Source organism: Pyrgilauda ruficollis, unplaced genomic scaffold, assembly GCF_017590135.1.
Source record: "Pyrgilauda ruficollis isolate IOZ18807 unplaced genomic scaffold, ASM1759013v1 scaffold1, whole genome shotgun sequence".
NCBI classification, from domain to species: domain Eukaryota; kingdom Metazoa; phylum Chordata; class Aves; order Passeriformes; family Passeridae; genus Pyrgilauda; species Pyrgilauda ruficollis.
This window is the reverse complement of record NW_024508100.1, coordinates 7,893,050-7,916,861: the sequence shown is the minus strand read 5'-3', so window position 1 is coordinate 7,916,861 and position 23,812 is coordinate 7,893,050. Positions and strand designations below refer to the sequence as shown.

The 23,812-nt window shown below is 37.7% G+C and overlaps 1 protein-coding gene across 1 annotated transcript in view; it reads left to right on the top strand.

The window, feature by feature from the left end:
- Nucleotides 1-23,812, top strand: part of STK32B (serine/threonine kinase 32B) — a 155,299-nt gene that overhangs the window by 17,179 nt on the left and 114,308 nt on the right. Inside the window, exons 2-3 of the mRNA XM_041490309.1 lie at nt 10,953-11,008; nt 18,796-18,947. Coding sequence (XP_041346243.1) covers nt 10,953-11,008; nt 18,796-18,947 — 208 coding nt within the window. The remainder of the gene's footprint in view (nt 1-10,952; nt 11,009-18,795; nt 18,948-23,812) is intronic.

The window sequence follows — 23,812 nt, the reverse complement described above, 5'->3', positions numbered from 1 at the left end:
ATATCTCTGTTATGATAAACTAACCTCTGGTTATACTGGAGATTTGACACTGCCTGAGTAAATCCTGATCATTTCTGTGTGACAGTGAGGTGAGGGCTATGGACTTAACACAGTTTCACTGTTAGCCATGCATCAAACCTAATAATTCCAGTTATTCATGTCACTTAGCTTGAGTGGAGTCTAAATAGAGAGAGAATCATGTTCTTTCATGGAATCATAGAATGGTGTGGCCATTTTCACGTGGCCAGCTCCATGTGACCAGTCACACTGAATCCTGTGCACAAGTGAACATACCTACCATGCTCTGTGCTGCTTTCAACTACTAGCAAATCCTTTCTGACTACAGGATGGTGTTAACCAGGATTGTGTCATTTCCAGACATCAATATCAGTTATTTAGCAAAGATGAGGATTGCTACCATATTTCAGTCCATCCGGAGGAACATCTGACCTCTCATGACATTTTTCATAGCACTGAGTTATGCACCAATGTGTAAAATCCCTGATCAGCTGCTACAGTCTTTTCACGACAATCTAGTGCTATTTGCTCTTTGTTGAAAAAGAGTCATAGGTTTGGCACTCCAAATTCCTTTTGCTTTTCTGTTAAATCTAATAGTAAAAGCCTACGTATTTGGAGTCCAATTGTTTGGGGGCTTTTTTAGCTCAGTTGATGGATGTTTAACCAGACATCATAACAGAAGATAAAGAGATGTTGAAAAGGTCTGCTTTAAAACTATGCTGCTGAAGGATTACACTAAACTGACCCACACAATCAAGATCCTCTGGGCTGACAGCCTATCACAAACATTCGAATTTTCATTCTCAGTCCATGGTATCACATTGTCAGACTGATCAGATCAGTGACCCTCCACCTCCACGGGCATGGAAGTAGTATTAAAAGAGTGTTATTTGTGCTTGCTCTGCAAAGGGTCAGCTCTGCACAGATCTCTCTGCTTAGTCACAGTCTGAGTCTTTCCCACTTTGTGCCTTCACGATGTGCTAGTTCTACCCCTTTCTGAACTTGCTTTCCAATTGATGATATCCTGGGACAGGAATTATTATAAATTTAATTGACTTTTTGCAGTGTTATCCTCCTTTCATTCTTGCTACTGTTGTATTTTGTCTCTTTTTCCTTTAAGCCATCTCAGCTGTTGCTGTTTTAAATCTTAAATATTTGTCAAGGAAGCTTCACCTTGGTAATTGCCTGTACCATTAGTCATCATCAGGACTTCTGAAGATCTTGCATTATCCCAAAGAAAAGGACAACTAAAACATATCATTGTCTGTGCTAATTTTTTGCAGCTGACATCATCAATGGTGACGTTACACAGACAGTCATTCTTTCCTGTTTTGTACTGCACTGCCAATGAGGACATGCTATGAATTTGGGCTTGATTCCTACTAGATTGTCCAGATGACTTTTTGCCATGATAACACATCTTTCATGTTCCTTCTATCTTCTGCCAAGCTCTGACAGCAATATTTGACCTCCTTTTTGTTGTTGTTTATTAATAAGAAACAATTAAAAATTCATTAAATTTAATGATCAACTTTGCCTTCAAATAATAGCAATTGAACTTTATATTAGCTTAAATTTTTCTGATATAGGATGTTTACTACTATTATTACTTATTTTCAGGAAATTAATTGGTTACCTTACTGGAGTTGCCATCAAAAGTCAAAAGACATGCTCAATAGATAGTTTTAAATTTGTTTTTATTGCCTGTGCTCACTTATGTGTGAGGGAGGATGCAAATATTTGTGTCCGGGTATATTAACCAGGCAGGGATCAGAGTTTTGATCTCTACTTTGACACAAAGCAATTCCTGTTAAAGTAAAATACACAAATTCTGTACTAATAAGCATTGCAACTTCCCTGTGGAGGTGACCCTGTCATTTCACTGCCTTTGCAACCAGACTTGTAACCAAAGCAGCATCACAGGTGTGCCATAGGGTGTCACAATCAGCTCAGTCTGGTCTGAACACCCAAACTGCCACCAAAGGGGATGTGCTTGTGCTCTCCTCTGTTCCTGCTGCTGCAGCGTGCCAGACATGGTGTCTCTCTGCCCCATTTTCTTGTCAGTTTTTCAAAGAACAAGTCTTTTCCTGGATGATCATGTGCTCTCATCATAGTATCACATGAAAAGGTTCATAAAGGGCTAAAATAGAGTTGGTGAGGTGGACTGTGAGAGATCTTTGGTGTGGTGTAGGGCCCAAAGCATATGTTTCTGATGGTGAGAAATATAAATATTTTCTACTTCCTTTCATTATTAGGCTGTATGAAAATAGAAATCTTTCCTGTGAAAAGCCAAAAGCAAATAGAAAAGGAGAATTTCTTCAAATGTTCTCATTTCAGAAAAAAAAAATATCAGAAATGCACTCACTCTAAATGGACACAGACAGCAATAATAGTGAAGCAGAAACCATCATGAATCAATACTCAAAAATTTTTCATTTCAGATGAGATCAGTGAAGACCTTTTGATTTTGTAGTTCTTTCTCTTCCTTCTCAAATTAAAAAAAAAAACCAAAAAATGGAAACAAGACACTAAGCAAAAAGATGAGAAAAACTCTAAAACTAGGTAACTTTCTGTTTGCTTTCATTGGAGCTGGAGTCACATCCTTACTCATAGGAACAGAACTTTCATATTGCTTTGTATTCTTCAGACTGAGATTATTTATTTATAAGAATGGTTTTTTCTCTCACCTCCTCCTGGATTTGCTCACACAAACCACCACAGGCAAGAATTGGCTTTTCATTTACTCTATTTTTCCCCCCAGCGACCTGAGAGTACTGCTGTACACCTCTGAAAGAGAGTAACCTGTCTGAAGATGGAGGCAGCACACTAAAATCTGCAATGAGGAATTGTCACGGTAAAAATTTAGACTAGTCTTAAAGAGGCATAAAGATAAAAAAATTAACTTTATTTTTTAATCTAATACTCCCAAGAAATACTGTGGGAGAGAGATGCAGTCACAAGAGCTCTTCTGATCAGTACAACTAATCTTTGCCAGCAAACACCTATCTGTGCCCAATCCTTCAGAAAGAATAGCTAATTTCATCCTATCGGTGCTAAAATTCTCGTGGAGCAAAGCAGCAGCTAAACATCCCCACACCTTCCACAGGACAAGAAACTTGTTTTTCCACAGGATAACAATAACAGCAACCTTCAACCTTTCAGAAGGCTGAAGAAATGCTTTATTAAGCTACATTATATTACACTAATACTGTACTATAACTATACTGAAGAGATACTAAAGAAAACCCCGTGACTGTCTGGCAACAGCCACGACACAGCTTTGACCCACCTGGCAATCAACCCAAACAGCCCTCAGCTTCAGTAAACAATCTCCTTAACACAATCCACATGTGCCAAACAACAGGAGCAGCGAGGAGAGATAAGAATTGTTTTCTCTTCTCCCTCTGTGCTGCCTTCCCCAGGAAAAATCCTGGGAGAGAGAATCTTCTCTCTCAATTCAGAGGATGTGAATACCACAAAATCCTACTGCAGTTTACAGCTGTAAGACTCTGTCCTGACTTCAGTGGCTAGCAGACAAACCCCTCCCAGTGGCTCACAGAAGCTGACACCCACATCCCTGAAAGCATCAGATGTCTTTTTTTGATTTTTTTGTTTGGTGATAGACCGCCAATTTCCCAGGAAAGGTCTGGATATTGTGGGATGGCGCTCAGGAGTTTCAGTTTAAACTTCCTTCAGAGAAAAGCTGTAACAATTTGCAGTCTGTTCTACTCGTCCAAGGAGAAAACTTTGTTTTACAGACTTCAGGCAGCCACCTAATACATTTTTCAGAATAGATGTATTTAATGGCAGTATCATTTTAATTTGGCTTATTGGCTTATTTAATAAGCAGCTCTGGAAAGAAATTTTCATTTGATCCTGGGCTCAAACAGATTCTTGTTTACCAAGGAGTCACAGTTTCCTTGTGAATGCAAAATCTCATCTTATCTTTTTTTCTTTTTTTCAGCTTTTACAGAACAGCATTAGAAATACAGTCATGTTCTTTTACAGAATTAAAAAGGAAGAGTTTTGAGAATCAGTCCTTAGATCTTTTTTACTTAGCAACTTGATTACTTTCAAATGCTAATTTTCTTTAGAATTTCAATTTTACTTCTCATTGTGGCAACACATGTCTGTTCTGTAACAGTGTAAATTATTAGCTGATTCACCAAATTCTTCTAGTCTGTTTTTATAGCATTTTGAAAAAATGGTAGGCTGTTTTAGTTCTTTCCAGCATTCATTTTAACTAACACATTCAGAAAATTATCCAGCCATTTAGGGAAAACCCCACTCATTTTAACGATGTGATGTGAGGTGAATTTCACTAATTGCAGTGTAGAACCCCATGATGCTGGCACTGCTTTGGATGAACAAGCCATGCATGGTCTAAATATTCTGTGAATTTCATCAAATGTGTAGCTAAATTGCATGTGAAGTACTGCCTTGTAGGAGGATTGACATGAGGAAATCAGAATTTCTGTAATGCATCACAGCAGATGTTCTTTAGCCCACTCTTTTATCTATGGTATCAGCTATTTATTTATAGAATATATAAATAAGACAGGTATAAATAAAATTACATTGCTGGTTTTCCAACACCCTGATACTGAGATTTTCTCCCCATTTTAATAAGGGAAAAGGTTGCTTCCCCTATGTCTGGTTTGAAATGTGACATAGATGGAGGATAACAAGAAGTCGGTCACCCTGTTTTCTTTTTTCTTTTGAAACAGACTTTTCCTCTGAAAACAATTTCAACGGATAATTGAACTTGTTGCCAAATTCAAATGCTATTACTTTCCCAGATAAAAATTAAGCCTTATGCTGGGAAAACAAATCTAGTTTTGAAAGTTTGAATGGAATTCAAGTTTACCTTTCCAGATTTCCTTCTGGCCCGGTTCAAAGCTGGACTACGTTTCTGTGATGCGACACTTCTTCAAAGGCATTGGAGTCTGATCCTTGTGTCCCTTCTGTGGGTGCAGACCCGTGCCTGCTCACTGCTCCCACAGCCCAGCACGGGAGGGCCACCAGCTCAGCGGGGACAGGGCACAGGCTGTGCAGGTGCTGTGGGGACACTGACAGGGAGGTGAGCCCAGCCACACATCCCAGCCTGCAGGTGCTTTCACAAGGAAGCAAAATACAGAAATGAACTGTTGTGAAAAAGCTACTTTGGATCAGTCAAGAGCTCTGAAATTAAAGTCTTTTGAGAGTACAGAAATGTTTCACTTCCACGGAAGAAAGTGAAGTATGCAAACATGAGCAGACTGAAATGCATTGTACAGTTCAAAACAAAATTAGCTGAATTTTAAAGAAAATTTGTTTTGCATACAAAGATCTTAAATTATTTCTAATTGCAAATAAAGTCTGAATAATTATAAAAACATATTAACATAATTAGATTATATTGATACTAAAACACTCACTAATCATGAAGAATTGTAGTACAATTTAAATACAAAGCCCCTAAATATGATCAGAAACATCATGATTCATCATTAGTAAGGTATAACCACTCTAATAGTTCTTTTTGGTTATGTATCTCTATCTAACTAGTAAGTTTCCCAGTCAAATAATGTGTAGCAATGTTCTGTTTTACCCAGGAACCTGTGGAGCTATGCAGATTTGTACTCTTCATTCAATTCATGCCTGGCTTTATCATTCTGTCAGCAGAAATTCATTTCTTCATTAATTTAAGCAGAATCTTTCTTCACTAATGCTCTTACCATGAAGAGAGCATGATGGAATGTCACTCCTTATGACTGTCCAAACCATTTTATGATCCTTAATTTAATTTTTAGGCTCTCTTCATGTTTGTCCTATCTATATCCATCCAAGCAGGGGATTTTATTATTAGTATTGAAAATATATGACTGTGTATACTTGGTTACTCATCCTATGTGTTTTGCGTGGAAGGACAGCAACAATTTCAACAAGATCTGATAGCTGCTAAGATCTACTGAGGCTCTGTCGGCACAGCCTGTGGCCCTCCCTGGAAAAGGCTGGAGCATCGGAAAAGTAGACAGTCATGGAAAGAAAACTGCAGAACTAGTTTGAAAGCCTAACAGCAGTGCTATCCAGTGAGTCTCAGGTCAAACCATACAGGCCCAATCTAGAAGGAAATTTGGTTTAGTTATTCTGTTTTCCTCATTCACAGAAACAGGAAGCATTAAACCACCCCAAAATGGACTTGCAAGACATGGGTCAGAATAAAATAAAAATCTATTTTCTTGGCTAATGGCCACATCATGTCTCCTTGTTTCTGTTTTCTCTTGAGATCAGTGAGAATGAATCTTGATGTGTTGAAAAGCTCATTGTGTTAAAAATATGGCCTTACTGTACATCTCCTAATGCCTTAGTGCTCATGTTCTGGCTTTGGCTACTCCCAGACAGTCCAAATAAATCAGTGGGACTCAACCAGGGAGGGAGAGCCTGAATTTACCTTATCAAGTTCTTCCAGAAAGGCCTCTACTTTATTTTTCATTCTGTAAAGCACGTGAATGCCTGTGCTTTGGCCACATTCAATTGGATATTTTCTCTAGGAGAAACAAAGCTCTTCCAGGTAGTGGTTATTGAGTGTATTTGGACTAGTCACATATATATACAATTAATATTCCTCAGCAGCAGTGAGAAAACAGATGTCAGCTCTACCTAGAATCCACCCAATATTCATATTGCCTCTTTAGCTAAATGTAATTTACACTTGAACAAATATTGTACAGCGTGAGAATATTTTGAACAGTAAAACTGCAAATGAAAGGGTAAAAATCTTGTATTCCTTTGTAAGATCATAAATGAAACACATAATACATAATGGTGTGTTGCTGATGTAACTTCTTTGGGTTTTTTTGGTTCAAGTAAACATGGTATTTGTGAATAATGCAGCAGAGGTGAATGCATATACTTCATTGTTTTAACATATATCATTATGTATATAGTGCTGATTAAAAAAAGAATAGGCATTTCCACTAAAACTATCCAGTGTTTTTGCAGTGTGGTTGTAAAAACACAAGTCTGTGACGTGAATATTTTCTCCAAAGTATACTTTATCCTCAGGGATAGGAAAGAAACTGGAAATAAACTCTCTCATGGTGTTGTTAATAAGTTTAACAGTGGGTTTATTGCATGAAAAATTATCTGAAGACAATACAAACAAATTTTGTTTTCTGAAAATAGTTCATATCCTTACACTCAAATTCTGAGACAATGTGTAAGACAAAGTATGGTGTGGTAATAAAATGAAAGAAGTGCTCGAAGAGTTGGAAAATATTTTTTTTTTCTCTGTAAAAGAAAGTATTCTCTTGAGAATTGAAGTATTTTCTCATGAGTAAAGAAAGCTATTTTCAAAAGAGTAATAGTCATATTACTGATTCTGAAGAAAATGTCCTTCTGCCAGCCATAGCATTATCTCAGTGGGGCTTTGCACTAGAAAAATGTCATTAGCTACAACACCAGGCACCACAAGAACAAGACACGCCATGTTTTGGAGGACAGGAATTTAATACTCATGATGTCCTTCCTTGCACAGAGGAAATGGCAGTGTTTGAACTTGATGATATTTTCAACATTGGAAAATGACAGAGGTCATGATGAGCTGTAATTCTTGCAAGAAGTAAGTGGTGATATTTGGCACTGAATTTTCACCAGAAAAGATAAAAAAGCACATACAGAATGTGGAAAAAATTTGAAATTAATAAAATTAGGCCAAAATTTTGAGAGTGTGAGATTAAAAGCATCTGAGGAAAACACCTGGGGTGTATGGCTAACGTAGTACCAAGGTGGCAGTGAACTTAGCTCAACCCTTCACAGTTATCAGGGAGGTGCTGCTCTGCCCTGAATGGAACTGTTGCTTGTAGCACCTTAGTTTTACTCAGTGAATATGGTATTAATCTGAGCTGCAAGGTGGCCCACTTTTCATTCTGTTTATTCTAATATTCCAAGGGAGGAACTTCCTGAGTTTGTGAATCTGAAATGCTGGGAGTATGTCTGAACGATCAAAAGAGACTGAATTGTCTCCCTCCAGTGAATTATCCTTTCCAGAGAACCACAGTGGCTGCAAGCCTTGCTCATTTTAGATGCAGGCTCAGGCATGTTTACATATTTCCTCAGTCTTTTAAAATTGGCTTTATTTTCTCTTGCAAAAAATGCATTAGAATCATTGTACCTTAATTTAAATAAGGCTCATGAGGCTGTTAGCTATAGAAAAAAAATTGTTTTTTTCTTAATGAAGATATGAAAATGTAACATCTCACTTTCTATTCAAGTTAAATATAGAAATTAGAAAATCTGATCAATTGTTGTGGCTATGATTTTTAACCACTTATTTAGCTTCCTAGTAATCCATCTTGAACTCCATGTTCTAGTGTCTCATTTAATAATTTCATTTGTATGGAAGTCCAATTTACAAATAATCTAATTAAAAAATTAAGTTGCTCTAGTCATTCAGAGCAATAAACCCAGGAAAGAGGGAAGTGCAGAGAAATAGAAGTTATGTGGGCAATAAAAAAATATCCTTTACATAGCTACAGATAAATGCTTAATCTTAGTTTTGCAAAAACAAAATCATTCTTCAAACTGATGTATTTCAAAACATGTCAGATTTCAGAATATAACATAGTCAAGTATTACTGAAATGTGACTTGACTGAAATTGAGATAATTACAGACTGTTTCAACAATTTCTCACTTGTTTTGGCAACTGGACTCAGCTGAATGACTGCAAGGTAAAGAACAAATTCAAAATAAGCTTTTTTTAAGGAACGTGCTTGTCAAAACTTTAGCAAAATAAGCAGAAACATAAGAAAGTTTGAAAACAGAAGAGTGACACAAAAAGCACCAGCATGCTGTGCAGAACTTTTGGATTATTTTCCATATCAAAGAAATTAATGATATTAACATGTTGTCTAGGATATTTTCTACACTGTGTTAAATTCCTACCTAAATTAAGGGTCATCTTAGACGGCCCAGTCATGCGCTTGGAGGGATGACTGTGGGAACAGGATTTAGGTGGATGTAAGTTTGTGTGGAAGGGGGTTTTGCTAAACGGATTATCTTGGTCATCAGACCAGTACGGGCCAGCAAGGACTGCAAGAGAGTGCCCCAGTGTAAAACCCCTGAGCAGAGAGCCCAGCTGCAGGCTGCTGACACACAATCCTGCTTCTCACGCATCTGGGCAGCCCCAACTCTCACAGGATTCAGCTCAAATTTTTTCCCCAATTTTCAGTGTCCTAGCAGGTTATAAATCCTTTCCAAGGTTATGCATTTTTATTTCAGTATCCAAATTCTAAAGCTGCTGTATTCACCACCTTTGTTTCCTGCAGAGCAAAGTCTGCTGCTCTCAGCTCTGTCAGCTCTGGGCTTGATTTGTCTCCGGAATTACCAGGAAGGTGGTTGCTATGCTGCACTAATGAAAGGAGCAACCATGTTTCCTTGAAGGCAGTATAAGCAAGCATAAATAAACAAATTCTTTGTAGTGTTAACAGTGTAAATGAGGTATTATTGCAACAGAGAAAGTAAGATATTAACCCGTTTTAGAGGCTTGATAGCTATCAAACTTTCAACTTTCTATGCAAAGCTTAGCTTGAGATGGATAACTTTTTTGGCAAATATTTATATTATGAGTTTTATAGAATTTTCTCCTCCATCTTGATGTGTCACATTTTTGTTGTGTTTGTTCTTGTTACCATATTTTTGGGTGGACTTGGGCCAGGCTGCCCAGAGAGGCTGTGGCTGCCCCATCCCTGGAGTGCTCAAGGCCAGGTTGGATGGGGCTTTAAGAAGCTGGTCTAGGGAAAAGTGGCCCTGCCCATGGCAGGAGGGTTGGAGTGAGATAATCTTTAAGGCCCCTTCCAACCCAGACCATTGTATGGTTCTATGATTTTTCCAGTGATGGTCTGTCTCCACAATTTTGCTGGTTACTGTTACATCAATGACAGGTGCATAGATGAAGGTCCATGGCCAAAGCCAGGAATATAAGTTTTAATTTTAAAAAATGTTGTTATGTTGCACTGAACCTTGTCATCTCTGGTTCACTGAATTTAGCTCTAAGTGTGATTTTTTCTGAGAAGTAACCATAAAAACTGTATCACACTTTGTCGTGTTTGTATTTCAGTGACTTTGCATCAGTTTTGTTCAGGATGGTGGAATTTTTTTAAAACCACCAGATATACCAATGAAGATTTGAAGGTCATGCTGTGTTGAAACTCATGTAACACCAATAAAAATGGCATTTCTGAGAAATGAAATCTCATTCTCCCTACCAGCAAAGCACTTCAGTGTCTAGAGCAGGCTGTGCTGTCAGATTTTCCTGAAGTGCAAGTAAATCCATTCCACTTCCAACCTAAAATGCAATCTCTCAAAACAAACTTATGCTAAAATTATGAAATAGTCTTACAATATTAGCATTATGTATTGCATTATGGTGGAAAACTTTGGTGATCATACTACCTCATCATGGGACAATCTTCCATCACTGTAACAAAGTACGGGAATTATCTTGAAGAGTGACTACTGTAAAAATACTAACCATATGTTATTACATATCTGTAGGTAGAGGGTGTTACTTACTTGAATTATTCAGTGTCCTTTTAGTACATCTCAATATTTCCGGAAAATGCCGAGCAGTTTTTGCTAGGGGCTGCAAAATGCTAACTTTTTTCTTGTTACTTGGTTAGGACAGAGATATATTTCGTTTTGGAGATACTGGGCACTGAAGACATTGATCTAGGATGAATTGAGGAACAAAATGAATGCAGTATATTTTAAAGCAAACTTCTTCTTTGCTAGCTATTAAGTATATTTGGTGTTTTAAGAGGAAAAATGAAATACCACATTGTAAAAAGGTACTAGTTGGACACACTGTAATTTCTTTTCTTATCTGATTTCTGATTCTGACTTAGCACACTACAAACTATTTTTCTTTTCTTCTCTTCCTTTATTTTGCAGTTAACTTTGACCACTTTCAAATATTGCGGGCTATTGGGAAAGGGAGTTTTGGAAAGGTAAGAATCAACTTATTTTTAGCAGCTTAATGTCTAATAGGGAATACCTTTGTGTTTTTCTGGCTTGATTATGGTGAAAGAATATAGATTTTGTAACCTTTTTCTTAAGGATATCTGAGCACCAGTATGAACTGTCTCTTCATTAAATTATTTCTATTATAATCTATTAACTAAAATTAATTGAGCAATAATTATTATAATAATTAATTATCCCAAATGGAGATTAGCAGAACTTAGAAATCTGTCCTAGAAAAAAAAATAAACGAAAAGGTAGGAGCAGACTACGTCTTTAGACAGTCCACCAAAGTGATCTTGTTCTTAAATCTCTGAGCTTATTTGTGTCTTTAAAATAATTGCAGTATTTTAAAGGCATTTTACATAGAATAAATCCTTTTGGGACTGTATAAACTGACATACAATATAATTATGATCACTGAGTAAATGTTTGTTCAATTCAACAGGATTTTTCTGAAACAGAGAAGATTAATGGTTTGTTTACACTTGAGCAGACAACATTTCTTTCCTGCAAATAGTGATTATAACAAGGTTTAAAATCTACAATATAAAACCACAAGCCACATATAACACAAATACAAAGCCACAAAGTCAGAGAAAATACTATTTAAAAATATTGAAACCACTTCTCACAGGACTACATCTGAAGGTGAAATATAAGTGATACTTGATCAGGTGACTGATCAAAAAACAGCTGTCTGGCTCTTGATTTCAATGATTCCTGAGTATATGGCAGCTCAGTGCTGGGAGGCACTTCTGTAGCCATGCATTAAGAACACACAAAGGATTTTGCTGGTTCTTGGCCTCCATGCAGAACAATGACTTTAATTTTAGAGAGGCCAGAAATACTTCTTGCAGAACAGCATGGTCCTTCATGGCACAGTCCTTATTCAATTCAGTAGTTTTCAGCAGAAACCCTCTTTGAGGTCAATAAGAGTATATCCTATTTGGGCAAAAAAGTACTTAAAAACCCCTTAAAATCAGGGCAGCAGAAATCTGTGGTTGTTTATTATCACAATACAGAGGTGGAATATCATGTAAAACTAAATTAAGGTCCAAGAGTGCAACTTAGGTACAGGAAAAAAAGTTAAAGACGTATCCAAATCATGTTGACCCTCACAGAGGAATAGCTACTTAGATCAGAGTTCAGCATTTTTGGCTTCAGATTCCCTCTTTCTGAATTCACTTGGCAAATTTTTAATATACAAACAAAACTTGTTTCATCAGAATTTCTAACCTGCCCCCTTTCAATATACTTGGAATTATTAGTAACTGGAATATGCTAAACATAACTAATGTAAAGGTCTTCCACAGACAAACCAACAAACAAACAAACAATTTCCTGGATTTATGAAGACCAAAGCACAAGCAAAGAGCTTCCTTCACCTTGGCAAAGCAAGGTCACTGAAGGCAGAAAGGCTCCTTTCAGGGTAGTGCCCTGCACCTTGCTTGGGCACCACTGATCCCTGCCCTGTCTGTGCCTCCGTGGGTGTGCAGCAGACAATACACAGGTCTGTGCCAGTGTCTGTCTGCCCAGACAACACCTCAGGTGTTATCCCAGGGGCATTATCTGGGCACCTGCGTGTGCCCACAGTGTGGGAACTGCTCCATGAGCGGCCACACGCATTCTGCCACAGCTTGCCCGTCGCTTGGCTTGACCAAAAGAGCAGCCGGCTTACACAGAAGCTGTGGCTGAGACGGTGCTAGCAGGCTCACACCTCACCTCCTGTATCTGTCCCCAAACACCTGACAGGGTGCAACCTGAGCTCTCAAAGGACACCTTTGAAGTGAGCCTGGCTTTTTCAGAAAAAAAAAGAGCATGCTTGGGGTTACTCTACCTACCCTCCTCAAAACTGCTGTGGTGTATCTTTCCCTGAAAAATATGCAACAGTTTATAGGAGATGGCTCCTGCTCTTAAGGTGTCCCTAGGAAGAGTTGGGTACAGAGGCAGCCGCTGAAAGCAGGTGGCCACTTGTCAGAAAAGACAAGAACTTGAGATACAAAGTATTTGGTACCAAACGGCCTAGGAGTTCCTGCGACAGCAAATGTTGTGACTGTGAACTGAAAATGCCAGAGGCAAGGCAGGGAGCTGATTCCTGAAGCCAGCTGGGGGGACAGGTGCCAGCTGCCAGCCCCAGTGGAGGAGCTGAGGTGCTGAGCATCACCTTGGGCTCTGTGCACGAGAGCGAGCTGAGCAGCACAGGGGCTCTGCCACGCCAGATACCTCCTGCAGCAATATCCTGCACAGGCCTACGGTTGCTGTGGCAACCAGAGTAATTTAAGAAATATTGAGAGAGAGAGACAGAGATATTGTACCAAGAGCGATAAAACAAAAAAAATAGAGCAGGTCTTAAAACATCCTATTGCTCTCAGAAAACAGAAAAGGCCACAGAGGAGCCATAAAGGAAGCAGGCAGTTTAAGAAAGCGTGGTACTGAACATGGTGTTACGCTCTGCAAGATGCTAGAGCACAGCAGACCCCGAGCAGTAAACACCCTGCAATAGAGATTAACAGTCTTGCATCCTTTTTTGACGTTTTCTGCTGCCAGGTACTTCCAGAAGGACAATAATAGGAAAAGTTGCCAGCAATGAGGTTTGTAAATGAACAATAAAGGCAAGACTGACTCACAGAGACAGACATTTGAAATGGTGACAGATTTACCATGTTTTGCTTTTGGCTATGTTATAATAGGTCATTTTAAAATGGGTTTCATTCTTTCCCTTGCCCATGGAAGGAAAAACAAGGTGATTTGTCAGAAGCCCGTACTCATCTGGGAAAAAGAAACCTGTTACACCACGGTCTTTCCTGTTGCAGTTGACAACTGCAAAATAAGGATTTAAGTTTAGAGGGAACTCATACTTTAAACATTTTCTCTGAGGATCATGCAACTCTATTTTCACCAATACAGATTCCCCAAAGCGGGTTCACAAGAACCACACTTATATAAACCTGTAAAAAATTAGATATTTCTATAGAAATATAGAAACATTCACCAGTTTCCTGAGTGCTGTGGAGAAGAGTGAACCAAAATCAACCAAGCCTTCATAAAGTAGGCTTGTTTTATTTTCCTGTATGGTGTGAAAGGGTGAGGGCTCCTTTGCAAGGGCGGAGACAGTAGAAACAGGACTTCTGTTAGACGTGCTGTCTCCTGCTTCATCTGGCTATTTTTTTTTTTCAATATTGTTATGTGTAGAGCTATCACTCTTTTCAAACAAAATATTGCAAAAATTTATATATTTGAAGATCATCCAATAAGTACAAAACTAACGAGGATTGAAATGCAAGAATTCTCATTGTCCTTTACTACAATAATAACCACATAATTGCAGGGTTACTGCTGCAAAATAATTTGTATTCAGGTGTAACAACTAGTTCTCAGAGATATTATAGTACCAATTTTCTCTGACTTCTCTGTTCGTAGGAGTAGTTATATTAAACAATCTAACATCCTTAAATTGAATTCAAATTATAATTTCAAGGTACCAACTCTCTCCTGTTTGCCTAAGGTGCTGCGACACAAGACCTAGTTCTGATTCATTTGGTTGAATAAAACAGTGACTTTCTGTGATGAAGTAAAATTGAAATTACAGTCGTGTAAACCATATGGGAGCCCAGAATCATGTCTGCACTGACTGAGGGTAAATAGTATGCAAAATACTTCAGAAAAAAATATGCTTCTGTCCTAAAAGCAACATAACACACAACTGCAGAATATTAATATTTTTTGACAGTATTATGACCTGGTTTTTAGCTTGAGTTAATATGAAAGGATACTAAGCAGATGCTTTGGCTGCTCCAGATGTCATGCTTTGCTCAGGGGAATCTGGGAATGAATCTCCCTATTTAAAGGAAATCCCCTGGCAGCCTAAAGACATCCATTCTCCAGCTTCTTTGAGTAAATCTTGCCAGCTCTGCTTGTAGGCTAAGACTATGAGAACGTGTTTTTCAGAGCACTTGGGTAGCACAGACCAGGGAGTAGTATTTGGGTAGGACAGACAAGGGAGCAGTATTTCAGGCAGATGCTCAGCAGCAGGTTCATCAATTCCCATCTGGAGTGTATCTGATTTCTGCCTTGTAGCCCTCTGTGCTGGGTGAGAGCTTCTGCCCGTGCAGTGCCACAGCCCCTCTGCTGGGCTGGGACTCCTCACGGCTGCCCCATCCCATCTGCTGCTGTGAGATGCCAAATACCATACAGGAGCACGGGGGAGTGAGCACCCCAGCTTCCAGCTCTCCACCTACACTGGCCTCATGCAGAGGTTTTATGGCTGTGGGTTTGCCTCTCTCCTCTTTTATCACCTGTTGTGAAACCACATCTTGTGGCAGTCTGAGAAGTCTAAGTACTCCTGTGCTAAATTTAGACCAAAATTGACACTAAGTGCACCTTGTTCTTTCCACACCATGCACGTAGCAGCTGTAAGTCTCTTCTAGTGGGAAATAGGAAAAATCTGTGTTTTGCAGCAGGTCTGATACTTCAGCCATCATCATCTTTTGCTCTGGGAAGAACTTTGTTGAAGCTACCCGTGGGTGCTCTCTGCCAACACAGCATTATGAAGCTTCCTTCAGCCATCTTCTCCATTTTTTGCATGTGAAATCAGAGGAAATCCAAGAAAGTAGTTTAGAAGTGGGCCTCAGCACATGTTGCTCTTGAAAAATGAAGTTTAGCCCTGCAGCCATAATCTATTGGCTTCCTCCCACAAATTCTGAGAGAAAGTGGCCTCAAGTCACTCTCTGGTCAAATTTCTTCTAACCTGACAGGTTTTAAGGCTGTTACCTTCTACCAGAAATAACAAAAGACACCACCCTGTGATAACAACTAAGATAAGTAAAAAAAAAAAACAAAACACCTTTAGAAAGGGAATATTTTCACAAGAGATTTTTAAAAATAGCACTATACCAGAGTATAAAAAAATAGCACATTCCAGAGAAAATTAATGGGGTTCATAATGCCTGCCTTTAAACATGTACAACACAGATGCCTATATCCAAAATGGCAATCTACAGACTCTTTAGGGGACATTAGAGGGAAACTATTCCGGGTACAGAGATAGTCCCCTGTACCTCTTTAAATATGTATCTTATGGAGATGGCTGCTCTCCTTCTCTACGGACTATGGAGCTGGATAGTTGTTGAGTTCAGAACACGTATTTGCTCTGAATCATCACACTGTCTGGCCTTTGGTAAATGATATTCACAGAAAAATGGAGAGTGTGAGTGTGACAGGCTTCCATACTGATACATGTAAATAAGGCAATTCTGTACAGACTTTCATCATAATGAGTCATCACAGAATTTTTTTGTTGTGGTTCCAGAGCACCTGTTTACCTATTTTAAAATTGCTCCTTTGCAACAAAAAACCCCCCAACTTAAACGTTTCTCATTAAAACTGCATATGTGAGAAGGGCTCAAGGGCTTTTCCTTTCTTTCTTGCTTTAGTGGAAAGTTGCAATCCACTGATGTCCTGCTCAGGAGAAGAGCTGACAGCCAGCAGGTAGAAGTGCCAGGGAAGATCTCCAATACAATCCAGTGCTGTCATAGCAATGTCAGGAATTTTTCACAATAACATCAACATGGCTGCAGGTTGTGTTTCCTGATTTTTAGTAGGAAGTAGCTTCATTATATTCATTAAAATCCTATTGATTTTGTAACCATGTTAAAGGATTTGCATAGGTACACATTGCTAGAAAATGTTTACTGTCATTCTGCTTTGAAGCTGTGTGTTAGGCAAGCTTCTACCAACAACAGAAGGTCTGTTTCAGCTGTGCTGAGCACCCTTGTCTTTACTGCCAGGTAAGAGAGCCGAGTGCCTTCTGGAGTCCCAGCAGCATTGCAAAACTGGTTTACATTACATATTTCGGTGCTGCATGTGATCTTGATTTGCCACATTGGTCAAACCTGTAATTCTCAGCTGAGTAAAATCCCATTCTCTCAGCAGTCTCTCCAGTCAACCCTTCAATAGGGAGGCTTTTAATGTAATGGACTAGGAGGCTTCTGAAAACACCTAACTCTTGGCCAAGTTGTACATGAAAATCATGACGCAAATTAATGTACATGGCTGAATTTCTGGACTTAGGTTCTAAGCTAAAATCTCCAAATTTTGCGCTTTATAATGTGACTTGCTAAAGTGGATTCTCCACATATTCTAAGAGAGGATGTCAGGATTTGCCCCTGAAAATTCTGCTTATGCTTTTGAAGGACCTGTGGGAGCTTGAACAATTCATTTTCATCCCTACTTTTCCCACTCAGTTTCAGCTCAATCCCACTTGCTACTTTTTCTTCCTGCAAAAGGCCAAACACAATTCCCCATTGTTCCACAGCCAGGGTTCTTTCTGTACAAATGTGGACCTTTAGTTATCTTAAGAGCATCAACAATTTTCAGATCTTTCATAACAGTCCAAGGTGAAAAATAAAACTTCAGTACTCACCATTGTGCAACATTGATGGGCTCAAAACAGAATGTTGCCATCCCTGTTTTCCTTAATAGCAGAACATCTCCTGATACTGGGAAAGGTAATTAGAAACACTGCTTAATCATGCCTTATCATTATAGGTTAAAGGTGCTCTATTAAGTCCTCTTTTTGGAGTGGATTTGTGCTCAAGGACACACTTTATGAAAATAGAGTTTCAGAGAAGTAACCATGGGTTGACTTTACTGGCCCTGTTCCTCCCAGATTCAGCTGGGGGAAGTTACTCCTGATTGTTCCTAAATATTGGGTGCATAAGTTCCTTAAACTCAGACACAAAGGATTTCTTTTTGGCTGTCACTGGTTTGTAATCTGATCTCTTAACATGAATTCATGAGTGTATAGTATAATTTTTTGTGTGTAAAATATGGGAGCATGTATGTGTGCATGTATGTGTATGTATTTAAATACACAAATAAAAGAACAATGCCCACACCAGGTGAATCCAGAATATCTTTAAACATAGACACTGCAGGCCTGGGATACCTTAACCAGATATTTCCAGTACATTTAGAACAATTGAGTATTTCTCTGTTGCCAAAAATTGTACTTAACTGATGCTTGGTTGTGGTGCTTGTGCCAGTCTCCAGCTCCATTCTCAAAGTAAAATACCATGACAAAAGGAAATCCAGAATTCCTGTGGAAGTTCTCTTGACTAAGATTTTCCTCATTATTTGGCTTTTGCCAAAAAAAAAAAAAAAAAAAAAAAGAAAAAAGAAAAAAAAAAGATAAAGTAAAAGCAAAAGCATGGATGTTTACTGCCAGAGACTAAATCATTGTAATGGTCTCCTGTGAATTCAGAAATATTATGATGAATACCTGTATGAAAATTCTTTTCCTTTCAACAGTAATTAAGGGAGCATAAGTCTGATATTTAGATGAAATATTGTGTCTTGGGAACACAGGCAAGGTTTATGATGCAGTAATCAAGATGTGAGTATTGACTTGTGGGAATGAGGACAATGACTGAGCATTTTCCTAGGCAGGAGGCAGTAATTTCTCTGAATAATTAAATACCCTGTGATTTCAGCCATTACAGCATATTACTCTCAGCTTTACCATGTAAGTTCTGAAAGTTATGATATTTTTCTGGGTCCCCATTTTATCTTATACAGAGTTGGGTTTTTGTAAATTTTTAATTACAGTCTATTACAAAGAATCCTGCAGAGCTGTGAAGTGAATGTGTTACTCAGTTGCAATATCCAGATCTGAATTATTGAAATATCATTAAAGACTCCTTTTTTCCAAAGTCACGATTGAATTCACTTTCTCAAGGTGTCAAAATTTTTCTTTTACTTTGCTGCCAATTAGGTGTGCATTGTACAGAAGAGAGATACCAAGAAAATGTATGCCATGAAGTATATGAATAAACAGAAATGCATTGAGAGAGATGAAGTTCGCAATGTTTTCCGGGAGCTGCAGATAATGCAAGGCCTGGAACATCCCTTCCTAGTCAATCTATGGTAAGAAAATCATTAAAATGCTTTCATGGAGCTCTCATTTTCTCCTTGTTGCTGAATCAGTTCAGAATATGGAAGGCTGGAAAGCTGAAAAGAAAAAAAAGATTTTTGGTGACTTCCTTTGTTAAAGGTATTAGGTTTCACAGGGAGTTTTATTTTTCATTAATATTTTTAAGGTGTTTTTTTAATTTGAATGTCATATTCAAACATCATATTCATCTGTTCATTTCTGCTTTGGTTTCTCTCCAAATTGTTACAACACTGTGTTGAAATGTGTTGTCCTGTCCCATTTGTTTTTGACAATAGCTGGACTCAACCTCTCTAATAAAGCTGTGGAATATCAAATCCAACCATTATTATTTTTTTTTTTTAAAGTTGATTCAGAGAAAATTCAAAACTCAATTACTTTCTAAAAATTACTGTCACAGGACAGCAAAAAATGCTTTTTTGTCACCTGGAATTTTTCTTATCTTCTCCATGCTAGACCCTGAATCTTTTGGTCACACATGATTGTGAGAAAATGCTGATCAAGCAATAACTAGCTTCAACTACACCAGAAGATTAAAATATTTGCTGGCTCTTATGTAGTGTGGTAATGCTTGCTGGCTTTTGTAGTGATTGTAGTAATGAGATGCAGAGTTTTCTTCCTTATCTAATGACCTGTGTCATTCAGAAAATGAAACGGTGGAGGGGACATAAACCATTATAATATGAAAATTATTCATCCTGTGAATAGCTTGATTGGCTGCAGATGGTTACAATGCACACTGATCTTGTGTTTTGTGAGTTTTAGTTGTCTTACTTGAGGTCACTGCCCAACCTACAGTGTTCTGCCCATCCCTTAGCTCACTCCTGGTGCCAGGTTAGCACCTTTAACAAATTAAATCCAAGTTGTGTTCTGTCTTGAGTGAACACAGCTTTAGTATAATTGCACTCTAATATAAAGCATTTTAACCCAAAATTTATTCCAAATTGGGTCCAAAAGGACCTAATTATATACATATATATGTGCTCTTCACTTGATATGAATGATCTGAGCTAATATAATACCCTGTTGAAGGCTTTAAAAAATACATCATTGTGACTGCAATACAAAACTTTCCCAGTATATTTTCCAAGGTTCCAGCTAGCTGTAGTCTTGGTATTTCTCTATCAAAGATATGGTATATATCTTAGGAGCCTGTGGAGTTCTCTGTTAGGTGTTTGTCTACCTTTTTTGAAATCCCACAAAATTTTGTTCTTTATCAGGAGGTGTGGAAGTTTCCACTGTGTAACTAGACACTGCACAGAAACAGTCATAGGTTAATGTGATCTGAGAGATAAACATAGAAGTGCTGAAAGACTGAAGATCAAATATTTATTGTGAAACAAAAAGAATGCTAGATTCCCATTACTGAGTTATACTCAGATGATAAATATTCTTTTTCATTTTCTTTTTCCATGTCAAAGATTAAACTTGAAATAAGCAATACCTTAAATTGCACTGGGCATTATGATGCCTTTTATCCTTCCTGCACTTCTAAGATACCATCACAGGATATCAAGACTCAAATGTTATATTATATGTGTGTATGAGAAATGCAGAAAATGAAAGAGAATTACAGTACTCTAGAGTTACAAAATATTTCAGGCAAACAGGACACTATTCAAGGTGCTTCAGTGCACTAACAATGTTTTATATTTGCTGTCTCTAGCAATGGCTATATTTGACCAATCTGTCTACAAGTACTGGTCCTGACTGGTGACAGGACTAGAGGAAAAGTCATGAAGTTGTGTTAGAGGAGGTTTAGCCTGGATATCAGGGAAAGGTTCTTCATCCAGAGAGTGTTTGGGCACTGGAGCAGCTCCCCAGGGAAGGGGTCACAGCAGCAGCCTGACAGAGCTCAGGAAGCGTTTGGACAATGCTCCAGGCACGTGGTGTGACCCTTGGGGTGTCCTGTGCAGGACCAGGAGCTGCACTCGATGATCCTGGTGGGTCCCTTCCAACTCAGGGTGTTCAGCAGTTCTGTGGTTTTGTATGAGGCTCTACTGACATTCAGAGACTCAAAATAATACAATTGGAATTGTAGAAATTTTTCAAAAAAATACTTTCATTGACCCTTATTATTTTCACCTGAAGAGTTCACCTCAAACACTGCTCTGACTGCAGAGTGAGCTACTGAACTGCTGGAGAACCTGTATTTCACCCTGGGACAGCAAAGGGAAATCTTGAGCCTGAACCTTCCCAAAATTAACCTAGTCTACCCTGAATAACTCTTTCCTTGTATCAGGCTTAAAATATGTTTCTATAAAAAAAAATTAGCCTTGAACAATCCTAAATTAATTTAAATTAACTTGTGGTATATTTCTGGAGTGTCTACACTTGCAGGCTGCAGTAGAATTTTCCAGACCTCTGACTTCTCTGTCTCAAATTTCAGCTGAATTTCAAGATATTCTACTTGAAATTATCTTCAAATAATGAACCTTATCTTCAAATAATGAATTATTGTTATCTTCAAATAATGGATTATCTTCAAATAATTATCTTCAATATATTATCTTCAAATAATGAACTTTGTTATTGAACTGCAACAAAGGCAAGGAACAAAAATCATAAATGATCCATGAATAATGGTCACATCTGTTCAAGCCAGATGAAGCTTTTAAACATATTATGTTTCATTTATTTAATATTTGAAACTACATTTTTATTTCTACCATGGGAAAAGGAACACTGCAAGTATGAATAGAATAGTCATTAAATATGTTGTTCCCAGAAATAATTTCTTAAAATAACATTTTCATTGATTGTTGGTGAACTAGAACTCTGTTTAATGTATTTCTACTTGCAGTTTAGATGCAATAATAATTTGCATCAAATACATTTACACTGTAGTTATAACTTATATTGGATGATTGGCATTAATCCATGAGTTTTGCTCCTATGAGTCAATTCCTGACGCACTAATGGAAGGAAACAGTTGAATCTGCATTTCTTCTGTAGCAATTGCAGCTAGATTAGTTTCATTTTTCAGAGTTGGATTTTGCTGTTTTGTGATTGAACTGTAAATGCACAAAGGAACTGTAACAGGAACTACTAAGCCTGCATTTTTTCACAAACAGGAATATTAAGCTAACAGGGAGCAGTAATGTCATGGTGTAAGGGGAATAAGACCACTTCAGCTTGTTTAAATACCAATGTTCTTTTGGCCTAGTCTCTCCTTTCAGGCTCTGTCATACTCTCTTAGGGCTCATATCAGTTTTTGGAAATCTTGTCTAAGGTAAGATTTTGGTGACTAAAATCCTGAAATTAAAATATTTTTATTTTTCATAAAGCATCATTTTGTGTAAGAACAATTTCAATGTCCTATTTTTTTCATTGTGATGAATTGAAATTAAATCCTACATCTTTCAATTGAAAATGTCAAATCCTAAATCAATATTGAAAAGTATGTTTGGAGCAAATTCCATCATGATAAGCTTTTCATGATTTTGTGGTACTTTCCCTGGTGTGAACAGCTGATGTTCAAAAGTTTATCATCTGGATTTCAAAATAAAATTAAAATAGTAATAAATCTCCTAACAACTCCTTGAACATACTAATCAGTCTTTGAGAAATTACATTATCAAAAATAAAAGCTGGCAGTTTAAGAAACAAACATGAATACTGGAAAGTCCTTTAGTTTTTCATGATAACTGAAGAAAGTAATGAGATGTGTGTATACAATCCTTCATCAGTTAAATTCTTGCAGAGAGAACAAGAAGAGGGAAGAAAGTAAATGTTCTGTGGTGGGTGAATCTATCAGCAACCACAGCCTACACAAGAATACAGAGAAGCTCATACAAAACAAGGGTAGCATCTCAACTCTGAAAGATCTCTATTAAGCCTTTTGAGGCTCATACATCTTCTCTGAGCTTTATTAAATTTAACTTCACAGTCTCAACTTATAAATCACATTATTTGAAGTATGAACTGTCTTTCATAACATCTGACACAGAAGGAATCATTCTTCTGTAAATGCTCATAAAAGCTTGGAGGATAACAGTGTTTTTCAGGAAGGGTTTGGGGTTGATTTATAGGCTTCATTTTAGAAATGAAATTGAATAAATGCTTAAAGCCACTTTTATCACCTTTAGAGGAATTTCTGATAATAGAAATTCCTTCTTAAAATAAAATGCAGTCCTGTTTTTTATCACATTTTTTTTTTTTTTTTTTTTTTTTTTTGTCATGAGCATTTTAAGCACAGATGAATGGGCTGTAGAAATGTCAGCTGCCAACTCGGTCCCACCTTGAGTCTGTTCCTCCCTGATATTCAGCATTTTATCCGTGTTCATCCTTCCCCAGATATCTGAGTGTCCCTGTGCAAGAAGAGTGGTGTTTCTTTCATGTTTTAAATACGTTTCTTACAACATGCATTAGGACTGAGCCAAGAGCCAGGTTGCTTGACCCGTACCAGTGCAGGTAGATTTGGTATTATGTGCTTTGTCCTCAATCATGAAGAGATGTTTGAAGCATCCACTGGCTGCTCTGAAAACATGTCTTACCACAAAAGACAGATTTTTCCCACCCCACCAAAAACCCATGTATCAAAGTGGTTTCTGTGCTGATGAGGAACTGAAAAAAAATTGAAAAAAAATTGGACCATTTCTCAAAAGTTTCGAAACATTGAAGTATTCATATTTTTAATAGCCTTGCAAAAATTTTTTAAATTGCCAGAACATTTTGTAAAGCAACAGTGGGAGAATGATAACCATTTTCTTTTTTCAGCTTATAGGCAATTTTCCTAGTATAGACAAAATAGAATGATTTATTTAACAAGCCACGAAGTGTTAGCTGCATTCTCTGAGTGGCTATATACTGTGATGTATTTTTCTTTTCACTTACCAGT